This window comes from Lygodium microphyllum, chromosome 28 (assembly GCF_053477565.2).
Source record: "Lygodium microphyllum isolate KBCC chromosome 28, Lygodium_microphyllum_v1.1.10, whole genome shotgun sequence".
In the NCBI taxonomy this organism is placed as follows: domain Eukaryota; kingdom Viridiplantae; phylum Streptophyta; class Polypodiopsida; order Schizaeales; family Lygodiaceae; genus Lygodium; species Lygodium microphyllum.
Window position 1 is genome coordinate 73,426,639 of NC_141162.1, and position 15,450 is coordinate 73,442,088.

Below are 15,450 nucleotides of genomic sequence, written 5' to 3' on the forward strand. Positions count from 1 at the left end.
GCTAGGTATCATTGTATACATGTAGCATATCCAAAATACCATGTATGCACAATAGGCATTCAAAGTACGAAGCTCATTATTATATGCTTATTATTCGACCCATATAATGGGCAAAACCAATAAAAAGATTGAGATTATCTGCACATGACAAAGTGGATACAATGGTAAAAGCATGTAATTCTAGTAAATGGAGAATTGTAATTTGATCAATGTATTGAATACTAAAGATCCTACTTGGCTTAATTTGATCGCTAAAATTAGAAAATCATGGTAATATAAAAAGTATAAACCTTCTTTTTCATTGAATCAATAAAATATTATTTGAGAAGAAGTGATTGGTTGCTACCTTGGGTTTGCAATTTGTTTGTGAAATTCATTCAAAGATTTTTTAAATCTTTTACTTATGCCCAAATGATGAGTAGAATTAAGCAATTTGCACTCCCCGAGGGCTGTTGCGGCTCAAATTGAGTCGATTTTGTTTCGCCTATATGAGCGCATTGTCATGTCGCTATGCGGATATAGTGTGAAAAACTCTAGAGTGCATCATCATCCAACTTTCTTATTGATCTAGAGAGTCAATGTCATCTTAGTCATTAGTGCTAGTGTCCATAGTATGGTTAGTTCCAAAATACGGGATTTTTAGACAAGTTTAACCTATTTTTGATATTTTGGATATTATTTCTTGTAAATATCCTAAAGAGCTATAGAAAACTTCTAAAATAGAGTGACATGCAAAAAGCAAGTTGGTTTTTAGCCAGTTTAGGAGATCTCACGCAAAAAGAAAGGTCTGGTGAAATCGTGTGCAGCGTGATTTCAATTGACAGGCAGAAAATAGCACGCCGATGTGGGTGAAGAAGGAGTGATTTGGGAAAATATTGGCCATGCATGCTTGGAGATTGCTTTTGAGTAGTGCCAAAAAAGGAAATTGTTTATCTTCTTAGGTTCTATGAATACATAGTGCTTTGGTTCTTTATGCTTTGTCTTTATGTTGTGTACCTCTTGTCTATTCTTTTTCTTCTCTTCTATCTCATATTCTCTACTTCCTTCTCTCTTTGATCCCTAGTGGATACAACCTTTCGACTAAAACCCCTCTGACATTGGTGAACCCAACCTGAAAGGTCGTCTAAAGGAAAGACTAGATGGGAGAACCTTCAAGCACAATTTCTAGTGATGTTTTGTAGCAATTAATGCAGAATATGAACATGCTTATGCAAATATAACAACAACAACAATAGGAGATGCATGCTTCTGCTCAAATAGAAACTGTTGTAATAAATGCTCTGCTGCCAATAGATCGTGAGATAAAATTGTTTAGTGGCATGAATGTATTTGCATATTTGCATACCTATGCTCAAAAGATGAAGTTCTCTAGGGTGGCAACTTGTCTAGAGCTAATATTTTGTACGAGTTACTGTACATGAATTGAAAGCCCAAGTTACTAAATGATTGTACATACAGGATGCTAACTGGGTAGTTTTTGAGAAGACACTCAAGGAAGAATTTTACATTGAAGACACCAGTTTGATTACTTGCAAGACTTTCCAGGAGCAGGTTCTAGAATCTAATAAGGGTCTTGTGGCTACAGAGTTATTAAGACAATTTGAAAGTCGGTTTGAGTAGTTATATCTTGCAAAACAACAAGCTCTTGCAAGCCAGAAAATTGAATTGTTTCTACAAGCAACAGATCCTGAGCTTCAAGAGAAGCTTGATGATTTGTTAGAGGATCAGACTATAGAGACAGGGCTTAAAACAAAGTGGAGGTATGTTAAGGACGATGTTACTGCACTGGTGAAAAAGCATAGAAGAAGAGAAATATTGCATGTATCTAGCTTGCCCACTGTTCGGGACAATACAATTGATGTATCCAATAAGCCATCCACTTCTATGGCTAATCCTATGACTGCACCTGTTGTTCCCAATGTTAGGGAGAAAGATATATTAGATGAATTGGTCAAAGGCATGTGGGATCATTAGTTGAAGGTCACAAAATTGGATGAGAAAGGACAAGAGAAAAGGGGATAGGAAATAGCTCCTAAACCAAGGAAAAGATGTATATGGTGTGATAGTTTGTAGCATGAAAGGAAGGATTGTGTTGCTTATTAGGAAGTCTTGGCACGACAACTCATCTTTTGGAAAGATGGCAAGATCCATGCATAGGAAATTAGATTGCCTCTTGCTTTGAACTTTGGAAAAATAGGTATGCAAAAGTTGTTGGAAGACTTGGTTGTCTGAAATGCTTATGCGGTTGTATATGCTTCTACTTTTGGTCTACAATTGGATAGAATGCTTGGCCAACTAATGGTTGGTTTGAAGGCTGCAATATGGACACATGCTTTGCATGCAGCTGAAAAGAGAAAAGTTATTGATAGTGAAATGTCTCATGCAAGGCAAAATATTTGTGACATAACTAGCTAGGAATCACCGATAGATGCATATTTAGCAAAAGGACAAACCACGGACGTACTTATGGAAGACAAACAGAAGAGAGATGAAGATAGTGTAGGGATATCTAAGAGAGTGACAAGAAGAAGTGTGGATCCTCCTAAAGTTACAAATCACTCACCTCTCGAAAATGTTATGGAAGAGCTTGGGCAGGAGCAGAAACATGATAGCAAGCAAGAGGGCAAGCAGCTGTGATATAAGCTATAGTCTAATATTGAGACAACCAGGGATGGCTTGAAAGATCATATAGTGGAAGAGTCACCCATTGTATCTGTAGATTTTCTAAATGAATCTAAAGAGGTTTATGAAGCTCATATTTTACTTGATGCAGGGACTCAGAGGGAGATTGATGAAGTGTTGGATGCACATGATTTGCACGATACAGTTATCATTTCTAAGACAATTCATGAGCTTGAGGATATGCCTTTAGAGGATGTTAGATGTAATGCTCCACAGCTGTAAACTATTTCGGATGCTTTGTCAAAGCTCTTGATAGGAAATTCAAAGATGCTTCAAGATATGGAATGCTTCACTATTTCTGATGATGATCAATATGTGTTGGATGTAAGTGAGGCTCAGTTTATGTTTGATGTGGTACACAATTGTCAGTATAAGAAGGTTTCCATGCGTTAGACTTTGAAAGAGTAGGCATGTTGGTATGTGTTTGTTGATGGGTGCATTGATAGCCTGTATATGGAGAATCAATAGCCTCTAGTGTATGATGCACACCCAAGGCCTTATGACCCCAGAGGAGGTACTAGGTGTGGTTCAAGAGTTATATAGATACTGAGTACTTTGATCTATGATCCAGGAGAGAGATGCCTTCTTATGTGCATGATGAGCAACAAGTTGATGCTATGGGCATTTGACCTAGGTAGTGCACCAATGGCACATACCGGAGGATGTGTAGGTTCAGAGGGGGTGAACACCATGTTGGGGAATATGGAAATTTCCCATGAGTTTGGGACACGTGGTCAAATCTTTGGATTTTTTATAACTTGAGCACTATAACTTGAAATCGAGTGCTCTATAGCTCAATAGATTCCATTTTTCAAGGGCATTCCAATGATAGGTCACATCATATGGTTTTGAGGAACTTATGGGCATATTATTCGGTTGCCACCTTTTTAGTATTAAAAAAATGGAAATTGGGAGATTCCCAAACTCACTAATATTGTGTTGGTGGATGTCATGTTGCTATGTGGACACAGTGTGAAAAACTCTAGAGTGCATCATCATCCAACGTTCTTATTGATCTAGAGAGTCAATGTCATCTTAGTCATTAGTGCTAGTGCCTATAGTATGGTTAGTTTCAAAATATAGGATTTTTGGACAAGTTTAGCCTATTTTTGATATTTTGGATATTATTTCTTGTAAATATCCTAAAAAGTTGTAGAAAGCTTCTAGAATAGGTGACATGCAAAAAGCAAGTTGCTTTTTAGCCAGTTTAGGATATCTCATGCAAAAAGAAATGGCTAGCGAAATCGCGCACAGCACGATTGTAGTTGATAGGCAAAAAACACCACTCTAAACTGGGAGAAGGAGTAATCTGGGAGAATTCTGAGTAGGTGTCCTAGAGTTTTACCCCCCTTTCGGAGCCAGCAAAACCATCAGATTTGTGGTCTGAGCAGCAGAGAAGAAGCTAATGATTGGTGCACATTTTTCATCTACAAGGGAGCTCCAGAAGATCTAATGTTTGGAGTTTGCTTTTGAGTAGTGCCAGACAAGGAATTTGTTTATCTTATTAGATTCTATCAATACATAGTGCTTTGATTCATTGTGCTTTCTCTTTATCTTGTGTACCTCTTGTCTATTCTTTTTCTTCTCTTCTATCTCATATTAATACTCTACTTCCTTCTCTCTTTGATCCTTGGTGGATATGACCTTTCGACTAAAACCCCTCGGACAACGTGACCAACATCCAAGTAGGAAGGTCATGTACAAAAGGTTCCCTCTTATGGCAACACATAACTAGGGGGACTCTAGTTAGAAAAGGGTAAATGTGTAGTTGGTCCTATGATGAAGAAGAAATCTGTATGAGTACAATGCAACAAGCACTAGGAGCTTGGAAATTATGGGCTAGTTATAGTTTTGAAGAAGAGAGCTGATTTTATGTTAGCTCTATGGGCAAGAATCCAATGTAAAGATTATCAAATAATAATACAAATGTTTTGAAAGGATTGTCTTTGTGTTGCTTTCATGTTGTACTTAAAGAGGATGAAATGAATCTAGTGATAAGGAATAATTAAGAAAGCTATTTTTAAATATCAAATAGCATGTTAGCATGTTATGTTTAGAAATATATAGAAAATTACGTTCAAAGTGGAAGTGGGCGATTGCTTTTCCTCAATGGAAAACAATTGATGGCTGGGTGGACCCAATAAATTGGGTGTTGTCCTCATATGGAAATGTTAGGACAAGACCTAAACTCTAACTTTTCCTAGGGTTTGGCTTATGTCTTAGTCATGTGCCATTTTAAGGGAACAAAGATGAGATTTTCCCTTTTAAACAAAGGGAAAGAGTTCAATTCCCCCTCATGTCTCACTCAGTATGAACCAAGTGTAGCAATTGACCCACTCTTAGTCTCAACAGATTAAAATGTGATAATGTTGACTAAGCACCAGAATGTTGTTAGAGACTTCTAGTATTTCGGAACCTTTAGATCAATCCTCATAACGAGGCCAAATGTTTTGCTATACAAGGTGGACCTAGGGCCGCCTAGTTAGGTTGAAGTCTAATTATTTCTATGGGGAGTGTGGATGATGACAGTTGGGATAGACCCTAGATGACTACCAAGCATTACCTTATGCAATTAAGTGGTGGATACATTACAATGGGGCCAACAGGGTACCATGCAATGGTTGTTCAAGTAGGTGCATGATGCTAGGGCAAGGTACATCCTCACACATATGTATATGCATGCACATGCATGCATGCGCATGTGCGCACACACTCGTGCACGCACGCACACATGCACACACGCGCACGCATGCACACACGCACACGCACACGCACATGCATGCACACACACACACACACCCACACACATGCACACACACGCACGCACGCACACACGCACACACATACGCATGCATGCACGCACACGCACACACACACACACACACGCACACACGCACGCACCCACGCACGCGCGCGCGGGCACACACACACACACCCCACTAAACCATGCAAATATCCGTATAGCAATAGTATAAATTCAAAAATCAAGCTAGGATGTTGATAGCAATAATACAATTTTAGTAAAGCATGCCAACACATTGACTGTAACAATACTTTTAAGTGTAATAATGATGAAATGAAAGCAAAGACTTTATTATGAAAACTATTTAGTCAAGTCACCTAAACAAGCTATCACTAAGCAATCACCAAGCAAGCCTAAGTTGAGGTCTACTAGTAAGGGGAGTAATAAGCGAGTTCGTGTCCATAAGGTATGTAACAAACTATCCAAAAAATCTTTGGTAGGGGAACAACCTAGCCCAACAAGCAAGAGAGTAACAAGCACACTCCTCTATGAGATATATGCCAAACTATTAGGAAAAACTTGGATAGTAGAGAGTACCCTAAATCCAACAATGCTCTATTTTTTTGACTATGCTTTGTCTTTACAAGTTCAATAAAATTGAAGTCTGACACTATAGCATGCCATCTGCCAGTTTGTGCATATGCAAATGGGATGGATTTAGTTGGGAGGATGCTCTTTTGGCTAGTTTTGAGCTTTGAAATCCTAACCTTAGAGGTCATGAATGCATTGTTGAAAAATTAGAAAGGACACACTCAAGACCTTCAAGTGGTCTACAAAGTTAGCAATAAATGGAGATGCATCTATACTATGAGTAATATGGTTGGCACCATGTGTTTCAAAATGGACATCTATGCTTGCAAGCTTGAAACCGTCTAATCCACTTGAGAAGAAGGGAGTCCTAAGGTGGGTGAATACATGGGACTCTCACATGGAAGAAATGAAGGATAAGCTTGAGATAGAAGGGAAATTACAACTTGGGCAAATGTGAAATAAGGTAGCTAGGGAGGTGTTATAGTCAAAAGCAGATCACTAGCCTTGTTGGGCTCACACACACACACACACACACACACACACACACACACACACACACATATCCTCTATATATAATATGCATTCATGGTCTATTTATAAATATCCTAATCTGTGAATTTTTCTTGAATAAAACACAACCCTTTTTTATTCAATCTATAAGTAACCCCTTTATATGACACCCTTCAATATGTAAAAAATGTATAAAAGTAATGTTAAAAAAACCCCTTATTTTGGCCCACATTTACTTTGGTGGTGTCGAGCTATCCTATATGAAATCATTGGCTACCTCAAGAGGCATAGTCTACAAAAAGTAAAAAAGAGTTTGAAAATGAAAAATATGATATATTCATAAAGGTGGCCGAAGAATGCTCTATTTCCAAAAACTAGGTGGAAAACTTGGAAGTATAGAATGAGAAGTGTGTGGGCTAGCACTCAATCTAATGAGCTAGCTAGTTCCACAACAATGATAGAAAAACATTAGTAGAATATGGTGTGCTACAAAATGTCAACTATCACAAAAATATTTGCCATAAAACACTCCCTACTCAAGTCATTTTGCCCACATCAGTGTGTGGCCATTGCATACAGAAATGCCCACATTGAACATCCTCATTGAAGATACAAAAATTGTATTTTTTAAAAGAATGTGCACTTTGTCTTAAACACTGGGAAGACCTTACATAGGAAAATTTGACTCATGTAGGCTGAGATGCTTGCAATGCAAAGTACTATGTAAACTTACCTAACTTCCTAGTAGCTATCTTGTAAACATAGGACTTGTATTTACTCTTTTTACATAGTGTAACTACCTCCTTTATGCAAGAAAAAAGTTGTTAGCAATAGGAAGCCTAAGATCGAGCATATGGTGAACTCAGGCATTCCTAGGATGCAATATAGGCCATACTATGACACCTCTAATGTGGCCCCCAAAACTTGGCTCTCTCTTCATTGTGCTTAGCTTGATCTCTTGATAGGGCCGATGACCTTATATTAATAGACTCAAACCCTACTTTCTAGTGGGCTAATCTTTAACCATAACTATCTAACTTTAGAACACTCTCAGAAAGGTGTGGAACAAAATCTTCCTTTCTTCCACAATATGGGCATGGGGGGAAACATTCATGGCTTTTACTAAACATTTCTTGATAGGATGATGTCATTAAGCATGATTCTGAGAACTTGATGGAATTAGAGTTCATCTTGTAGTGAGATATTAGCCATAGTTGCTTCGATTAGAGATGATTGTGGTCAACCAATCTTTTTCCTTATTAGTCAAAAAGCCATATCCATTAGCAATATTTGTGTTAGAGAGAAAGATTGAGCACTTTAGATCCCAACAATTAAATATCCTTAGCACTTTGCTATTAATTTTATTTGATAGAAGAGGATCCTTAATTGGCACTTGTCTATCCCTAGAGTTACTCCACATGCACTTAGCTACTACAAGTCCCCAAGAATTTAAGAGCCTAGAAGCTAGTTTTAATTGGTAGACATTAGAAGAAACCACATCATGCCATTGTAGATTCTTCCAGATTCCTTAAGGTAGGTGTACAAAGGCAATCATGGATCTTAACATTACTACCCAAGGTTGATTCTCATCCAATCTCTAAAGTTGAGAGAGGGAAAGTTGGAGGCCCTCCAAGCCCAATCCTTTTTGGGTTTTAGGCATGGTGATAGTTAGCAGCCATGAGATGTCGCCCCACTTGCACCTGCAATTGAAAGTTCAAAGAACTTGCATTTACCATTGAAAGGAAAAAGAAAGGCTTCATGAGTTAGTTGATCTCTTCCTAAGAGCTTTCAGAGATTGGGAAGACTAGAGATAGAAAACACTATGGATGGCACCAAAATTGACTTGATGACCACCATCTTTCAAGCCAAAGAGAAAAATTAAGAATGGAACTTAACTTCTCCAACTTTTTTCTCATCTTCTCTAGGATCCATTGGAATCATTGCTTCATGATGATGCCCAACCCAAAATGGAGAGCCAAGAAACTTGAAAACTTCACCAATGTTGGTTAGCTTGAAATTATGGGTAACAAAAGTAGCATTGTCTTGCTATTTCTTTTCTTTAAACTGGATAGGCTAACAAACTCATTGTGAACTTGCATCAATTCTAGGAAGGACTATTGAGCTACTTGCACAAGGTTAAAGTTGTCATTAACAAACAAAGCTTTGACCATCCTTGAGATTGAAACTTCTTATGCAGCCTGCATCTACCTTCCTTTGTAAAGCTCTCAAAAGAGGCTTGCTTGCTATGGCAGACAAGAGGGGAACAAGAGAATAGCTTTGACAAATGGACCTCTTGAGTTCAAAGCCAGATATTAGGACACCATTATTGCTGCATAATTTAGAGGTAGCATCTTGAGGAGAGTCAATACCACTAAATAAACATTGGCATTAAACTTCAACCACTTAATGATACCATTTATGAGCTTCTTGATTGCCCAATCATAGGCTTTCTTGAAATCCATATTGACTAAAGAAAAATCTTTCTCTAATGCCACTATAAAAGCAATTCTAGACTTGATTTCATCAGGGATCATGAATTTTTCTACCATGTAAAAACTCCTACTATTGAGGATGATGAAATTTGGGGGAGCAAAAACTTGATCCACAAGGCAAGGGCCTTCACCATAGCCTTAAAGGGTGAGGGTGAGTATTGTAAGCTGCCTCTACTACCCTAAGAGCCGCCTAACTATAGTTTTGGGTATTAATTTAACTAGTTCTTCATTCACAAAGATAGGGATTTCAACTCATCTAAAGTATGCATTAATGAAGATGCACATATGGCCACATAGCTCCCAAAAGCTCAGAAGAAACTCAATAGGAAGGCTGTCAAGGAGGCTAAGGGACTTACCCTTGTTCATACTGTGGATGACATACTCAATGTTTGATAGAGAAAGGTTTGTTGAGGGAGGGCCTCCACTCTATAAGGACTTTGAATTCTATGACTTCCATGAAGGTTAGCAATATGCAATCATAGTTTTTACCAATGAGTTTGGCGAGGAGGGGGTTTTGTCCAACCCTACTATAGAAGCGAAGTGTGTCTTCAATACTTCAACAATAGAGTCATAATAATCTCTTCACACACCTTGAAAGTCTAATAGCAACAACAATCTCTTGTTGTCTTTGAGCTTTAATGGAATTAAAATAGAACTTTGTATGATCAACTCCTGTGACATTCTATGTGGATCTTAACTATACCTTGAGGCCCTTAGGCTTATACACATCTTGAACTTGAATATGATCTTTGACTTCCTACAAGAGCCACTAAAAGATGGAAGTCATTAGGATCCCCACTAAGATTAGTAGAATAGCAATTCTAAACTCATTCACATAGGTTGACATCTTTCTTCACCTTTTCCTATAGTCTTTGGAGATCCTCATTGCTGCTTCAATTGCATCAACTTGCCTATTAATAGGGTTCATGTACTTCCAACCAACCTTCGCCTGCTCCTCCTTAATCCTTAGAATATAGTTCTTCTCTTTTAGGAAAGATAAATAAAGCTTGAAAGGTGTTGGACCTCTTGAGGAGCAACCCCCAACCAATTGTTTAAAGGAAAAGACTAAGTAAGAGGAGTTGATCTATCTCAAGGGCATTCCTCAATACATTGAGTCTACTACTAGGGGCTACCAGTCGGCCATCTTATGTGACATAGATCTTGCACCCCACCATGTTGCATCACAATGTTTGTTATGCTACATAAAGGCACATGTGTGAGATTCAACCAATGCCAAAGACATCTAGTATACCATGTTGAGATTAATGAGTCTACTCCATGCAATGTGCACATTATGAATCATGTAACCTTGACCATGAGATCTATCTCTTGCCTCAATAGACATATTCCAATATCCAAAGAGGACAAAGTTGCCATGAATCAGCTTTTCTTCCAACAATTGCCACATCATAGCTCTAAGGGTAGAGGAAATAGGAGCATATATAGAAATCAAATTGATAATTTACTTGTTGAAAATAATCTTTGTGGCAAAAGGGCTACCTTTTCATCACACCATAGTAATTGAGGTCCGCTCTAATAAAAAATAGAGAACCTCCTTTGCTTGTTATTTTAGCACCTCAAAAGGCATCAAATCCATGTATGTTGCCCCAATCCAATTGCCTTCTCTTATCTTCATTTCCTTGGCCAACACACTTCCACTAGCACAACTTGTTTGTTAGCACTTAAGAGAGTTGGAGTACCTCCAACCAATGAAGGTACTCTATGAATTGTTGGAGTGCATAGAGTTGTGAATTGCAAATTGGTCAATAAGATCTTCGCTCTGCTCCTTTTTGTGTTGTCTTTCAGTGCCACACAAAAGCTTGTGTTGCTACAGTGGTAGGGTTAGACTAGTAACTTTGACTTGCGTGTGCCTATGCTGACATGGAGTCCTTGTAGCACACTTGCAAGGCCATATACTTGGGTGTGGCATGACTCTAAGTAGTGAATCATCCACATGTAAGCATAACTACCGCATGATTCAAATGGTTATAAAAGTGATTTTCACCCCAATTGAAGAACTCTGTGTACACTGAACGTCAGTAGTTGATCTCGTTCCCTTAAAAAGGAGATATTATAGACGTTTGGGAGTCTGCTGGACCTTCCATGCATCGGCAACATGGATTGTGTGAACCTAGGTAAAATTTACTTGGTAGTCCCAACATCATGGATTGTGTGAACCCACCCAAGTAAAATATGCTCGGATGGTTCTAAGTGACAGCTCTAAGGCCAGAAGGCAAAGGTAGGTCTAAGGTCATCACGCAAACGTGGACCGTGGGAGCGTGCAACGCACTAGTATTGGGAAAAAAGAGATCAAGATTTCTGCAAAAAAGCTTAACAATAATAAGACAGAATAAATGATATATTGGCCCGATATCAATGTCGAGTTCATTCAATACAAGCCAGCAGACGTATACAGATATCCTGGGTGCAGGGGCGCTGCAAGATCACACGTGGCGGGAGACGAGAGGCGGAGAGCACGTCCAGACAGCGACGATGTTTAAAGAGGAGACCTCACAAGTTACAACAGTACGAGAGCGCCAACAAAAAATTCACGAGGTTTGGGAAGATGGAACTTGGAAGAAGAGGGGCGAAAAAATAAGGGGAAAACAAGTATATCTGTAATATTTAATATTTATAAAAATCATTATTTGGCATTTAAAAAAGAAGGGAAAAAGATGAACAGTGCGCCTGAATAGGCTTTTTATGTTTTGTTTGTGTGCGTTGCCTCCTCCTCCTCCTCCTCCTCCTCCTCTTCCTCCTTTTACACTAGCTGACTGGCCTACTTTTCCTTTCCATTCCCTTCCTTCGAAGCACCTGAATCCTGTCTCCTTGTTTGCTGTGCCACTTTAGGTTTTTCCTCTCTCGGAAGATTACCTCGCGTTGCGATTGTCCTCGTTTCAGCCTCAGCTCCACAGCAATGGTGATCTCCCCGCACAGGTACTCTGTCTCGCTCTCTCTGTCTGCCTGCCCAGTTTGTTGTCTAGTGTAGATCGGCGTTTTTGGTTGGCATCCCAGGGTTTTGGTATTTCTTGCACATTACCTGCAACTTTCTCATGCCTCGCGCGGATGTGTCCTTCGCATTTCGCTTCCATCTTTATGAAGGATTTTGCAAAGAAATGCTGAACACGTTTTTTAAATTGTTTATTAAAGATTCGACGTTGCCGATTGCGTAGGAAGGTTTTGCTATACTGCAAATTTGTAAAGGATTTTGCGACGAAAGTCTTCAAAAGTTCTTTAAATAATTCAATTCAAACATTTTGTTGCGAGTTGAGGTACTCGTACGCTTTGGCAATCCAGCCACTCCCTTCATTCCGTCCAAAGTTCACTGTGCAGGCAAGATTTTTCAACAGAGTGTATGATGGTGCTTTTGTTTTCTATTGTAGGTTGTTCTTGATGGTTCTCTGGCTAGAGGCCGGATGATGTCGATGTGATTTGCTGACACCAAAGATTCTGCATGTAATGGACAGAAAGAAAAAGCGTGAAAAGTTTCTTGGTACCATGGGGGAGGCTGATGGTGCACCGTTTCAAGTAAGAGCCGTATTAGTGACATGTTGGACTTGATGTTAGTAATTTGTTCTCGCTACTTCAATGAATGGCTTCACTTGGGTTTTTTACCTCCATATGTGTACCTTAATTGCCATAATTGTGTTCTACTAATCCATACTATTTGTTTCTAAGGATGATATGGTTAATATTCCCTTTCTCTCGGGTGATTACAGCCTGGAGATGTTCAGCCATGGAACAAAGAAGCTGATCAGCATGAGAATGCCAAAAAGCATGCAGTTGCTGGAGGTCCTAATGGTGATAGTCCCATGCAACCTTCCTTTCCTATGCCACATTGGCCACACACCCAGCATTTCATGATGCAGCAGCAAACATTACAGCAGCCTTCAATGCTACAAACATACACACAGCCCCAGCAGCAAGGGGCTCAAAATCAGTCACAGACCCCGGAAGCTTCTGGACAGACCCCTGCCCCTGGGCATTATCCTTTACATACAGGACCTGCAGATATAAAGTTTAACGGTGTACCACCATCCTCTTGTGTACCACAAACCCCAGGTGGTACACCTGCACCTTTTAATAATCCGGGTGGCTTTGGCTTTCCACCACCTCCTTTTCCAGGTATGGCCTTTTCTTAAAATGTTACAACTGCTAGACTATTTCTGAGGAACAAGGGAGAGCTGATTGTTCCATCTCTATTTTTGTGTGTTTACTGATCCCTCTTGTATGTTGAAGTTTAGTTGTATTCTTAGAAATGCTTGTGATAATCTTGTACAGGAATGTGGGATCCAATGTCCTGGTGGATGCATCATGCACATCATCAAGCTGTTTTTCCTTATCCTTTTCCTGGATATGGAGGTGGATTTGGATATCCCGCTCCACCTCCTCCATCTGTTGGACCAAGTCAACGAGGGTTCATCAAGCCACCTCCTGGGCTTTCTCGGAAGCACCAACGGCTTTGGGAAGCACAGGTGCCTAAGCTTTTGTTTTCATGAATTTTAGTTTGATATTCTTGGCAACTTTGAAGCAACAGCAAAAGTAATGCATTTCTTCAATTTGGGGCATGCCAGTCAATGGAAAATGTGCAACTTTGGGCAACAAATATGCAGCTCGCGGCTACTGTTGCTCGAGCTGAAGCCGAAATCTCTTGCCAGCGTGCCAAGATTCTGAAGCTAGAGTGTGATTTGCAAGCTATTAAAGCACACTACGATGCTTTAATGGAGTCCTCAGCAGCTGCACCTGTTCCTCCCCCTGCAAGGAGGGGTAGAGGAAAGAAAACTGCTTCGATTCCAGTTGCCATTGTTGGTTTGCCTGCTTCTCAAGCTACACCAGTAAGAATACAAAGCAGGAAAGCAAGGACAATGATTGGTAAACTTGACCTTGCAAAGAACATGACAGAATTGAGCTCAGAAGAAAAGCCAAAGATAACAGGTATAGGTCAGATGGTAGGATTGGTTGATTCCTCTCATGATCATGATCAGAAGAGTAACATGCTAACAGTCGGTCCTAATAGAATTGAAAGCGGGGCTGAAAAAGATTTACATAGAGACCCAGCAGAAATGCAAGCTCCAGATAATCAAAATCACATAATAACTGGAGAAAAAGGTAGTTTAAACTTTAACCACTTGGGGCAAAACAGCCCATTTAGGCCTACTCTTCCTGTAGGAGTAATCAAGGAGACATACTGTGAGCCTACTGTAGAGCTAAAAGATACATCTGCGAGTTTCAAAAGTGGAAGCAGCAGTGTAGACAAGCAAGGTGTGATATCTGATAGCAGGGATGATTGGCCTGTAACTAGTGGTGGTGATGCTGCAAGAAATGCCATCCTAGGAGGTTTGTTACAGGCACAATATGCGAGTGTTATGGAGAGATCCAATAATGCAAATGGCTCTCGCAAGGCTATACCAGGGTGGCAGTATACAGGAGAAGATGCCTCTGATGATCAAGATGAAGTGGTAGCTTCTGGGCAAGATGATGATGAACCTGATGATGATGATGAGACTGCCTTAGATGACATTAGTGGTGGTAAAATAGGTAATTATATGGTTCTTGATTCAGGAACAGCATTACCAAAAGAGATGACAGCTTTAAGTAGATGGTAAAGCCTGAGCCCTGTCCATCATGGATACTGGACATGTGGCCATTTTAGGCTGTTTGAGCTTATGTACAACTAGTCAACATTTTTCAAGCCTCCAACAAGTTTATAACAATTTCCAATGTATTTCAATATGTCAACATGTAGTGGGAGAGCCTGATCATGTCTGACCCACAATAATGATTTCTTGCCATTGCATGGAAATAATCGACTCTGATGATCATGCATCTTGTTTTACTTCTTCTAGCCAAGCGAACCTAGAAGCATTTGAAGAGGTTTTTCACTTGCAGTTCTTTTCATAATTTATTGTGCTTGTATTTAGTCTATGGGGGGGTTTATAAAACACAGTATGAAAGCCAGATAATGTCCGACTTGCAATAATGATTCCTTGCTATTGCATGGAGATGCCTGAATTGTATGACCATACACCCTGTTTTATGTCTTCTAACCAAGCTAAGCTAGAAGCATTCAAAAAAGCCTTTTAAGTGCAGGGCTTTTCATAGTTTGTTGTGCTTGTAATTAGTATTGTGTACTATCAGAACATACATGGTTGTAGCAGATGGTAGACAATGTAGATAGGTCCTCATGCCCTTGTATGAGAGAGCAGTGGGAGAAAAGAATGCGTAACTTTGGCATCTAACTCACCTTCCATGAGTATGCATCGCATGATTTGAGGATGAACAACCGATGTGTCCTCGCTTGCTCAGTATTGGGGCAGTGCAATACAGCAGAGCATACAACCTGATTCAAATATGTGCCTCCATTATTGCACCAAGATGACAGGTTCATGGCTTGCTTATTTGTTGATGGTGGGGGTGCTATCTGATGCCTGC

The 15,450-nt window shown here is 39.6% G+C and overlaps 1 protein-coding gene across 2 annotated transcripts; it reads left to right on the plus strand.

Annotated features, from left to right (window-relative positions):
• Nucleotides 1-11,728: 11,728 nt before the first annotated feature.
• On the plus strand, nt 11,729-14,856 carry LOC148011597 (uncharacterized). 2 transcript variants are annotated; one of them, XM_087670804.1, is made up of 6 exons: nt 11,729-11,955; nt 12,169-12,290; nt 12,402-12,546; nt 12,738-13,143; nt 13,300-13,493; nt 13,593-14,856. In XM_087670804.1, the coding sequence occupies exons 3-6, from the start codon at nt 12,478-12,480 to the stop codon at nt 14,622-14,624; spliced, it is 1,701 nt and encodes a 566-aa protein (XP_087526930.1). In that variant the 5' UTR covers nt 11,729-11,955; nt 12,169-12,290; nt 12,402-12,477; the 3' UTR covers nt 14,625-14,856. The 2 variants fall into 2 exon arrangements, with proteins under 2 accessions (XP_087526930.1, XP_087526928.1); XM_087670802.1 differs by lacking the exon at nt 12,169-12,290 and having other exon boundaries at nt 11,730-11,955; nt 13,593-14,855.
• Nucleotides 14,857-15,450: the final 594 nt, after the last annotated feature.